This window comes from Urocampus carinirostris, chromosome 18 (genome assembly GCF_059441175.1).
Source record: "Urocampus carinirostris isolate Australia breed hairy pipefish chromosome 18, RoL_Ucar_1.0, whole genome shotgun sequence".
In the NCBI taxonomy this organism is placed as follows: Eukaryota; Metazoa; Chordata; class Actinopteri; order Syngnathiformes; family Syngnathidae; genus Urocampus; species Urocampus carinirostris.
The window spans coordinates 28,194,756-28,207,101 of record NC_142366.1 but is presented as its reverse complement, the minus strand read 5'-3'; the positions used below and the strand labels follow the sequence as shown (position 1 = coordinate 28,207,101).

General features: G+C 39.5%; 1 protein-coding gene across 2 annotated transcripts in view; it reads left to right on the top strand.

Moving 5' to 3' along the window:
- arhgap29a (Rho GTPase activating protein 29a) overlaps positions 1–12,346 on the top strand; it is a 66,211-nt gene that overhangs the window by 22,278 nt on the left and 31,587 nt on the right. For both annotated transcript variants that reach the window (XM_088322532.1, XM_088322531.1), the window contains exon 3: positions 6,428–6,571. In XM_088322532.1, the coding sequence (XP_088178658.1) occupies positions 6,428–6,571 (144 nt within the window). The remainder of the gene's footprint in view (positions 1–6,427; positions 6,572–12,346) is intronic.

Here is a 12,346-nt window from a genome sequence, read left to right as displayed (position 1 = left end):
TCAACTCTTGATATTTCTTATTTATAAATCCTATTGTATGTATCATTTTTTTCCAATATTTTTGAGAACAGTCGATTTTTTTTTAAAACAGAAGTTTTTTTGTGGAAACCCCAATTCAGCCAAAACCCACCCAAACCCCAGCTCCCACGGCCCTCAAGTTAATTGAATTTAAGACCCTTGATCTAAATGTATTTTTTTAAATGCACTACTCTCCGGTCTCCCCAAGTCCAAAGTCAAGAGCCTTCAGCTGGTACAAAATGCTGCAGCGAGGCTTTTAACTAAGACAAGGAGGTTTGATCACATGACCCCGGTTTTAGCTAACCTGCATTGGCTCCCTGTTAGCTTAAGATGTGATTTAAAGGTTCTCTTGGTAGTATATAAAATAATGCAAGGACTTGAATATGCCTTAAACCAGGGTTCACTAAACTTTTTGAAGCTGCGCTACCTATTTGTTTCCCATTGGTGTGCAGGGATACCAGTTTAATATGCATTTCTTAAACAACCATAATGCTGTTACCATGTTGTTCCTGTGCTGATATTATGATCATATTGTTATACTCTTATTTCTTGTGTTTTTATCATTAGAAATGGGATAAAAATAGACTTCCTCAAAAAAGGACACGCAGTGATAAATCATTAGCGGATTCTATAAATATGTGTTCAGAGTTCTTACGACCGATTCATCGTGTACGTAAAGACACCAATCAAGTTAATGATTTCTTAAGTTTATAGGTCTTAGACACTCAGGGAGAGAAGACATCAATGAATTTTCAAAAGCGCTAGGAGAATAGGGAGAGAGGCCAAACCTTAGGTCAAACCTTCTAACTTGTTTTAAAGGCTATACCCTGAGCCATTTCTTTTAATTAAATCTCCTGAGTAATAAAAGCAGACATAGGGTGTGGGCATCAAAGAACAGCAACATTATTGGCCGATGGTGACAATAGATTAAACAGTGCATAATAGTCAAAATAATGAGGAATAAGAGTCAAAATAATGAACTGGCATTCTTATGCAATCTCCTTTGCAGGTGTCCCATATTAACAGGGTTGGGTAGGGTTACTTTAACTGGATTACTTTCAATTACTTTTGGATTACTCCAAAACCAAATATGCTAATAAAAGACACAAGAAACTAAATATGAATAAAATGACAAAATTTTGTGCAGGCTTGGGGAGTAATGGCAAAAATGATGTTAGCAAGCTGTTTGGATTTATTTTTATTTTGTTTCTGTCGCATTTTATGTTCGTTTTGCCGGAGATCAAAGAGATCAAAGCCAGGAGAGAAAGCCTACCACGTGTTGTGAGTCATCATTTTATTCATATTTAGGTTCTAATCCAGTTGAAGTAACCCTACCCAACCCTGCATATTAAAAACAGATAAAAGCCTGATATTAAAGACTAAGTAGCAATAAACACATTCTATAGATCTTTATAGTTTCACATTTCCTAATGGTCCAGTAGTGGTAAACTATTTTTAGAACAAGTCTGCAAGGGGGATCACCATGTTGGTGACCCCTCCCTGAAACTGCCTGTTCCTGGTAGTAACAGACTTTTTTACGCTTTGTGTTGCTTGCTGAAAAGTACTTTGGGGGTTAAATCAAGGTCTTGATCCTCACCAGCCCTAATGTCTCGCCAATTAGCCTCAATTTAGGACGGTCCGCCATTGAAGACCTCAGCTCATGGGAGCTTTTTAAAGGAAGCCCCTCTATCTTGTGGGCATTCATGGTTTCGGGAACTCCCTAATAAACCTGGAGGTTTATGCCTTCTGTACTGGGGAGTCACTCCAATGAATGGGTTGTAAAGCTGGTGCCAGGATGATTTGAGCTTTTTTATTTATTTTCGCCGTTAGAAAAGAAACTGGCTGGGGATCCTAACTGAGACCAATTAAGGGCATGGGGGTTGAAAGAGTCCTTTGGAAACTTTGAAGCTTGGACTCTGTGCACGTGTGTCATCACGCAGTCATTAGAGGTCATTGATTTTTTTTCTCATGGATGATTCGTATTCGGGGCAGCACGGTGCTGCAGGGACGTTGAATATGATCTAATGAAATTGTGAATGTATTTAATTTCTGTTAAAAGTGTCGATAAAAACTCATATTGTTGGGATATGATATAATGAAATTGTGCGTTTAATTTCTGTTAAAAATGTCGGAAAAAATTGTTAAAACGTCATATTGTCAGATATAACGAAATTGTGAATATTCTTAATTGCTGTTAAAATTGTTGAGAAAAATTGTTCATACCTCACATTGTTTGTTTGCTGTTAATAGTGTCAATCAAATTGTTCAAACCAAAAAAAAAGTGGAGTAATACACTACTTGGGTCAGTTTGACCCAACTACCCGAGTTGTTTTTCCCAGCCGACCCCCGCAAAATTGGGAAAAAGGTTCAGATTCTACAAAACAACCTCCCAAGAACTTGATTTTCTGTTTAAAAGTTTCCGAGCATCATTCGTCTCTGTACTACAAGTCCCACAGTGCTCTGTGGCATAAAAATATCCCGAACGAGGGAAAAATCACCCCCACCCCCCTAAATATTGGTTTACTTTCTGCTGGGAACTCAAACTGTTTAGTTGGCTTTATTTCACGGATCAGAACAGCAAGCTTTGTCAATACGTGCACGCAGGGCCAGCTGTATTAGCCCGGCCGGTTGCACTGTTTGTCCCACTCCAAAAAGAGAGCTAATGAATAAACGGGGAAAACTGGCGACAGCTAAAGTCTTTCTGATCCCTTTCTCCATGAGGAGGTAATCCCAGGCTGATCATCGGCGCAAACGTGGCTTTGGCTGTCAGTGGGATGAGGTTTTGTTGCAGGGAATGGGCCAGGGGGGCAGAAAAATGGACTGTAAGCATCCCAACCGCAGTTGTAACACCTGTGTTGTCACTATATGCATGTTTTCCTTATGCCTGCTTTTATATACATAGTAGAGGCTTTAACGCATTACGGTTTTCCACACATCATAAGGCACCTTTCCCCAAAAAGGATTTTGTCATACGTTTTTCTCTGAAAATGCTCCCAAGAGCCAAGAAGAGCTCCGCAGAGATCCGATCTTGTAGCCTGGTCATCCTGGAAGGGGGATTACCTCATGTGCGGTCCCTTTTCAAGGTTTTTTCATGTTCTCATGTTGAGGTTTTGGAGTTTTTCCTTGCCCTCATGTAGGTTTTAGATCAGGGGATGGTGTAATAATAGTCTGGTTTGCAATAATCTGTGGTCTGCGCAGCCCTTTGAGACTCCTTGTGATTAAGGGCTATTGAAATAGGACTTAACTAGGTTTTTGAGTTTTACCTAGCCCTCATGTAGGTTTTAGGTCAGGGGATGGTGTCATAATAGTCTGTGGTTTGCAATAATCTGTGGTCTGTGCAGCCCTTTGAGACTCTTTGTGATTAAGGGCTATACAAATAAACATGACTTGACTTTTCATGCGTAAGGCAGACCTGAGTATTAGGTGAGATTTCAGTAAGAGCTACCGTGTATATTTGCGTACAACTTTTGGGCTCTTTAAAGACGTATAGCATATACTAGTTTCGCCGGCTATAATCGCAAAGCATTGTTTGCAATGGGAATCGGACCTGCGTCGCGGTCGTGAAGACACCAACACTTAACCTCTCGACCACCAGTGGTGCAAATGAAGAATGAAAAAGCATTAAGGGTTTGTGTAATTTTTACACTATTTTACTTATGGTGACAGAAACAAATGATTTGCATAGTGCATTTTATTCTGCATTCAGGAGTCTCCAACCTTTTTCAAGCTGAGAGCTTCTTTTAGTAACCAATTAGCGCAAAGGGCACCCGGTTAGATATGCATTTTTAAAATAACAACTTACCATTTAGGGCAGCACGGCGGCGCAGTGGTTAGCGCGTGTGCGGCACAGTTCTAAGGTCTTGGGAACCTCCTGTGTGGGTTCAAATCCAGCTACCAGACTTCCTGTGCGGAGTATGTATGTATGTTTCCTCCGGGCACTCCGGTTTCCTCCCACATTCCAAAGACATGCATTTCAGGTGGATTGTCCAAATTGTCCCTAGGTGTGAATGAGCGAGCGAGTTGTCTGTCCCTGTGTGCCCTGCGATTGGCTGGCAACCAGTTCAGGGTATCCCCTGCTCACTGCCCGATGATTGCTGGGATGGGCTCCAGCACCCCGCGACCCTACTGAGGATAAGCGGTGCAGCTAATGAGATGAGATGAGAACTTTCCATGTTATTTCTATATTGTTAGTATGTTAATAACAGATTAATTATTGCAACTATGATTAAATAGACTCTGACAACCGTTTTACCAGAAAATCACAATGACCCAGCACTGGTGAGTATTTTTAAGTACAGGTCTGCAGGCACTTCAACAGTCCTTAGAGGGCACCCTAGTTGGAGACCCCAGGGTTAAACAGTCTCTCCACTTCTTCACCCGTTGCGAAAGACAAAAACAGAAAGTAAACAAAATATTTTACAAGCTCTTTAAAGTATGTGTACAAATTAAACAGCAACGTTTTTGACGCTCTGGTAAAGAAGTAAAGAGACTGTTTATTCTATCAGAATGCAGAACAAAATGCACTATGCAAATCAGTGTTTCTGGCACCGTAAAGAGTGTGATAATTAGATGAGCTCTGATGCTTTATCATCTATACCATTGGCCCTCACCGCCATGACCGGTTTAACTGACTTTGTATATAATAGAGTGAATGGAAGGAGACCAAGGGGAAGGCCGCGATTTACGTGGATGGACGGTGTTATGAGTGCACTGCAGGAAAGAGGTCAAAATATAGTGGAAGCTAGAGCTTTTGTTGGTGGTAGGAATGAGTGGAGAGGTGTTGTAAAAGGATAGTGGGATGTTTGGACGCGTTCCAAGGGATGGGCAGGGCACCTGTATGATGCGGCAGGGGTAAACCAGTGAAAGCTTTCGGGTCCTGCTGTTGAACAGTCTTTATCATCTGGAGGGACGAAAGCATGACCAACTCGGGTGCCGAGGTGCATAACTTGTTTGGGTGTTTGGGCATTTGGGTTGGCCATGGTCCAAAAAGATTTTGTGTGTGTTTTTTTGCTACTTTTTCCCTTTTTTGTTTTCTTTTTTGTGTAAGTGTTTGTCTTGCTGTTGGTCACCCCTCTAGAGGGATATGACCAGGGTAGATAGATAGATAGATAGATATAATGCATATAATTGTGACTAAGGCCAGTGACGACTATCGATTGATAAAACACTGCTCAAATATGGTAGTAAACCATGGTCAGGGTTGGGTAGGGTTACTTTAACTTGATTACTTTCAATAATTTTTGGATTACTCCAATACCAAATATGCTAATTAAAGACAAAAGAAACTAAATATGAATAAAATGACTAAATTTTGTGCAGGCTTGGGGAGTAACGGAATCCATGGAACGGCAAAAATGATGTTGGCAAGCTGTTTGGATGTATTTTCATTTTGTTGCTGTCGCATTTTATGTTCGTTTTGCCGGAGATCAAAGAGATCAAAGCCAGGAGAGAAAGCTTACCACGTGTTGTGAGTCATCATTTTATTTATATTTAGTTTCTTTTGTCTTTTATTAGCATATTTGGTATTGGAGTAATCCAAAAGTAATTGAAAGTAATCAAGTTAAAGTAACCCTACCCAACCCTGACCATGGTGTAGTAAGGCACACCTATAAATACTATATGCACTCGGTTACAAAGCACATTTTCTCATTTCTAACCGGAAAATACAGTAATTTTATTCTGTTTGCAAGGCAGAACATCAATCCCACCCTTATCGCTGGCTGCATTTTTTCCTTCTGACCTGTGTTTAAAAATTGGCTTCTAATTAACAGACCTGCAAACTTCTAATCGTGGGCATCGTGGGTACAAATTCTCTATGTAGGTTACTGAGCTTAATGCAATCCCACTGTCCGGCTTGCTTTATGGCCTTGTTGCCTAGACAGAGCGTTGACTGCTTTAGTGTTGCCCACAACTGCCGTGAATGGATGGGAGTTGTCTGACATGGCTACCATGGCCACCCTTTAAACCAGCAAAGACGGAATGTTTTGTCAGGGCCATTAGTTTGTCGGATGAGAGATTTGTAATTGTCCGGACTTCTGATCAAAGTTTTCGGGGAAATCCCAATCGTCAGTGTTTTGTCACTTTTCCCAGTCTAGAAAGTTTTTGGACAAACTTGTTTAATGCCGAGTAAGCGCTACAACTTGACGAGTGACTCTTTAATTTGCAGTCAGGATCTCAGTGTTATTATTATTTTATTTCATTGAGAGAAGCCATTTTCTTTACTGATAACCAATAACGTTCTGCTTCCCCAGACCGATGTAGATACCTATATCCGGGGTTGGGTAGGGTTACTTTAACTTGATTACTTTCAATTGGGATTCAATCCCTTAGCGGGCCTGATCTGGCCCGCGGGCCGCCTGTTTGACACATGTGAACTAAAGCATGACAATCTCCAACTTTGACTTCACAGAGCACCAGGCTTTCCTCCACAAGGCGGTTCACGAACGTCTCGGGGAAATGCTGGCAGTCCTGTCCAATGTCATCAGCAAGCACAAGAACCTCAACTCGGATGATATTCTGTCTGCAGCTGGAAATGTCGTTACTGCAGTGAGAGGTCAGTCATGATGTCTTGACTTCGGTTTTCTCACAACCCGTGGTGTGCTGCACGCGAATTTCTAATTTTTTGCATTACTTTTCTTCACTCGAAAAAAAAATCAGATAAAATCATAAGAAATGGGGTTACACATCCAGAATTTTTATTCTATTACCGTATTTTCCGCACTATAGGGCGCACCGGGTTATAGGGCGCACTCCCAAAAAATAGTTTTTTGTCCTATATCTTCCATACATAAGGGGCACCGGATTATAAGGCGCTACAATGGGAACGTGGACAAAACAGTCAGATAGTTCAGTCAAACTGATTACCCCCTTAACATTCCGAAAGCTTGCAAAGAAGCAAATACGTGTCTCAGACATATACGGAAACAGTGTCTGTACGATGTCACTCAAATGCATCGTTCCAAATATCATTCAGAAGGTTAAAGTCTTGGGATTCAAGAAATGCCAACCATTCCTTAGTTTCTATTTTCTTTTTCGCTTGCAACTTTACTGTGCATATGACAATAAACACTTGGAATTGAGTTTAATTTAAAAAAAGACCCATCACAAACATCGAGATCATTCTGAAACAAGATACTGGGAAAATATATAGCCGGAGTAGCTCACCGAAGTCGTTGCGTTCAATAATAATGTGCAACCATGGTCCTCTTATATCCGTGAGTGTAGTAAATCAAGGAAAGAAAAATATTTACAAATACAGAATAGTAAAACATGTTTTTTCTATGCCGTAGACAACCAAACATGCTATTCACATTCATCTTTTTCAGCCAATTGCAAGCTTTGTTTTGCCCCCTTTAGCGTATGCGAGCCTGTAAATGATAAAAAGGATCCGCCTCCTTTACCTCCGAATAACTTTAGCCAATAGTGATCGATTCAAATGATGATTGACACATTGGCTGGGAAATGAAACGCCGGCATATGTATCCCAGCATACACCACGGACGACTTCGCCTTCGGGGGAAAATCTAGTCGGCGGCTGCTTGCCTTAGTTGCAAGACTTTGCGACTTAATATTGATCCATATATAAGGCGCACTGTATTATAAGGCGCATGGTCAGTTTTTGAAAAAGAAAAAAAAAAAGGCTTTTAGGTGCGCCTTATAGTGCGGAAAATACGGTACTGTATTTTTTTTCCCCTAGAAATAATAAATAAAAATAAAGTTTAAAAAATTTACTGTAATACCTAACTAGTTGTATATAAGACTTTAATGAGAAAAAAACTTATATTTTTTACTTAGGATCCATCACAACCTGTATTGACACTATAAACTATCAAAAAATAATTGCAACCGAGAAATATTTCCAAAACAATGTCTATGAAGATTTTTCCATCTAAAAAGGCTGAAAAACACTTCTTTAGATCATAATGTCTCCACTCATACAAGCTATTAAGCAGATTTCAATGTATTAGTTTGTTGCTAGAATAAAATACAATATATCAAGCTGCATCTGCGAGCAGCGTTCGTTTGAGCCTCCATTCTTCAGATTTCATCAGGCCAAGCTCGTCCTAATTCCTACCTTAGCCAACACCCTTTAATTACTCAGGAAATACTTCATTCCAATAGAATGGTAGGAAGATGTAAGAAAGATAAAATCCCTTTTTGGAAAATCTCCATGAATTAATGCCAACATGTATTCATTTCTTTTCCTCCTCTTTTTTGTGTTGTGGTGCTTAAAAGGTATGCCCTGCTTCACATTCTGCTGTTAGGGGGCCAGAATACAGTAATTTAATTATCATTGAGGTGAAATAAATATAAATAGTCAAGTCATGTTTATTTGAATAGCCCTTATTCACAAAGAGTCTCAAAGGGCTGCACAGACCACAGACTATTGCAAACCACAGACTATTATTTCACCATCCCCGATCTAAAACCTACATGAGGGCAAGGAAAAACTCAAAAACCTCAAGTCAAGTCTTATTTGAATAACCCTTAATCACAAAGAGTCTCAAATGGCTGCACAGACCACAGGCTATTGCAAACTAAAGACTATTATTACACTATCCCCTGATCTAAAACCTACATGAGGGCTAGGAAAAACTCAAAAACCTAAATCGACAAACTTAAAGAAAGAAATCAGTGGCGTTATTATTATGCTTGACTTATGACACAAAAAAAATGTCCCATTTTCTTATATATGCCAATTCTGAGGCATGATATTTCTTCAAGGTTGAGGTTTGACTCACTAACTGCATGCCTCATTTGAGGGATCAAACGGGTGTTTATGTTCAAAATACTACCCGGGTACCTGGAGTTGTACTAGATCAGGCATGTCTAACTCAGTTTGGCTTGGGAACCTGATCCAGAATTTCTGTTCTCATGTGGGCCAGATCAGTAAAACAATGTTAACGCCAAATATATAGCTTTGTTTTTTTAGTACTATGCTTTATTATTCAGCCAACATTTGTAGCCTACCCTAATAATTATAATCAAGGATGATAAGGGATATTTTCTAAGCACAACACAGTGGAAACTACCGTATTTTCCGCACTATAAGGCGCACCGGGTTATGAAATGTAATGAAATGAAATGATCTGCATTTATATAGCGCTTTTCAAGTCAATGACTTCCCAAAGCGCTTTACGTTGTGCTTCACATTTCCCAATAGCGGCCATGATCTGTGCAGCCATGTAAGGCGCTAACCTGCTTATTGGGGGTATTGGGGGTTCAGTGTCTTACCCAAGGACACTTCGACATGTAACACGGACAAGCCGGGATTCGAACAGGGATCCCTTAATCCTAAAACGATCGCTCTACCTCCTGAGCTACTGCGCACCCCGAAAAAATAGTTTTTGGTCCTATTTTTGACATACACAAGACGCACCGGATTATAAGGCGCTACAATGGGAACGTGGACAAAACAGTCAGATAGTTCAGTCCAACTTATTACCCCCTTAACATTCCGAAAGCTTGCAAAGACGCAAATACGTGTCAAGAACACGTGCGGATGCGGTGTCCGTAAGATGTCACTCAAATGCATCGTTCCATCATTCGGAAGGTTAAAGTCTTGGGATTCAAGAAATGCTAACCATTCCTTAGTATCTATTTTCTTTTTCGCTCGCAACTTTACTGTGCATATGACAATAAACCCTTGGAATTGAGTTGAATTTAAAAATAGACACTCCATTCCATCCATTATCTGCACCGCTTATCACAGAAACATCGCGTTCAGTCTGAAACAAGATACAGGGATAATATATAGCCGGAGTAGCTCACCGAAGTCGTTGTGTTCATAATAATGTGCTGACATGGTCCTCTTATATCCGTGAGTGTAGTAAATCCAGGAGAATAAAATATTTACAAATACAAAATAGTAAAAAAATGCTTTCTGTATGCCGTCAGCCACGTGCTATACGCATTCATCTTTTTCAGCCAATTTCAGGCTTTGTTTGCCGTTTAAGCCAATGCCAGCCTGTAAATGATAAAAAGGATCCGCCCATTGACCTCCGAATAACTTTAGCCAATAGTGATCGATTTAAATGATGATTGACACATTGGTTAGCCAATGAAATGCCGGTAAAAAAATCCCAGCATACACCGCGGACTACTTGGCGTTCGGGGGAAAATCTAGTCGGCGGCTGCAAGTTAGTTGGAAAACTTTGCAATTTTAAAATTGATCCATAAATAAGGCGCACTGTATTATAAGGCGCATGGTCAGCTTTTGAAAAAAATAAAGGCTTTTAGGTGCGCCCTTTAGTGCGGAAAATACGGTAATTATTTTTGTGTTTGGCATTGAATGTGTTAACAATTTGTTTCATTTACCAGTTGAGTAAATGCAGTTTTACATCCGAACCAACTAGCCATAAACGCCAGAGTTCCCGCGGATCTTTGAAAAGTCTTAAAAAGCATTGGATTTATTACTCTAAAAATAAGGCCTTAATTGGGATTAAAATGTCTTATATCCAATGTTTGAAAGTCTTAAAAATGTGTACATATTAATAAAATTTATATTTGTTTGAATTAAAAAGATTTAGTTCAAAATGAATTTTTCATGCATCATAATAAAAACGCTTCATTAATGCCAGTTTTGACTGAGGTTTCATGATGGACTTTAAACAACCTTTTTATTTACTGTTTTTCATCTCTAAAACTTTGATAAATGCTATATTTTTCAGACTATTTTCAGAAACTGGACCTAAATGTGATGTAAAATTATCCCCCAAAACATTTTTTGTCAACACTGTCTTGAATTTGAGTTCAAAAGGCATTAAAAAGTCTTTAAAAAGTATTGGATTTAACTTGCTTTAAGCTGTAGGGATTCTGATCACATACATAAACTGAAGTGGGATTTATGAATCAAAATATGCTTGCCTTTAAAAAAAAATCTAAAAAAAGAAATACAATTACAGTGTTCTCGTTTGCCCGCGTCCCTGCGTCCTAGACGCATAATTTTTGCTGGGGACGGATAGTTTCAACGTGCGTCGCCGGGACGCAACTTTTTTGACACCAAATTGTCATTTTTACCCGATTACATTTTTTTTAAACAAAAATTTACCGCACTCCAAACTTTTCGTCAGGCAGATCCGCCATTGTTGTTTTGGTCTCGCGGTTTGAGTTTTCGTCTGCACGCCGATCTCGGCAAACGAGATCTCATTGTTTCGAGATTACGTCATTGTTGTGGTGGTTGTCGGCGAGGGAAGGTGAATGCTAAGTATGCCTCAGAAAACAGTATTAGGTGAAAATCAACACAAAATTGGTAATTTCTTCAGTGTCAGTAATAAGTCGAAACATAATGCAGAAAGTGATAACAACGGCAATAATTCCGGCACGAACAAACGGCGGAGAAATTCTTCGGAATATCGCGGAGGCAAGGAAAACACGTGTGTTGAAGCGAACGATTCGACAAAAGAAAATAAACAAAAGAATACTCCTAGCAAGAAAAGGACTTTTCTGCCAAAATGGACTAAATTATATTCCTGGTGAGGCTATGAGGAGGATGATAATGGATTGGACCTTGAGAAGGCATTACAACTGTGGTGGGACAGCATACCAAACTGAAAAATCTGAAGTGATAACTCCTTTTGTATTACCAATTAACTTTGATGATTAAAACTGCACAAATATGTAGACTAATATTTCAGCAATATTATTTTGTATAATGTACAATATTTTTGTGAAGTGAAAAATCTGAAGTGATAACTGCTTTGTATTAACAATTAACTGTGATGAATTAAAACTGAATGAAAATATAGATTAATATAATTATTACAGCAATATTATTTTGAATAATGTGCAATATTGTTGTGAACTGAAAAATCTTGAAGTGATGACTGATTTGTATTACCAATAAACTGTGATGATTAAAACTGAATGAATATATAGATTTATATTACATATTATATACCAGCTTGGTGGCCCTGGGGGTATGGCGCCCGCCCTGAGACTGGGAGGTTGTGGTTCAAGCCTCGGCCGAGTCATACCTAAGACTTAAAACATTGGTACCCGTTGCCTCCCTGCTTGGCGTTCACCATTAGGGGTTGGAATTGGGGGTTTGGTCACCTAATGACTCCCAACACCTCAGTTGGGTTGAGCGAGGGGGCTGGGAATCCCCTCCTCTAAATCAGTCTCCCAAAAAGAAAAAAAGAGTCAGAAATGACTCTAGCCACCTCCCACTAGGGGGATATGGCTGTGGTATATGTATATATATAATATTATATATTTGTCTCTGATTTACAATGTCAACCTCGATAACATTAAATTTTGGGGACCCATAGATTTTTGAGCATGCGAGTCCCCGGGACCCATCACTTTTCACAGGTTAAATGAACACTGC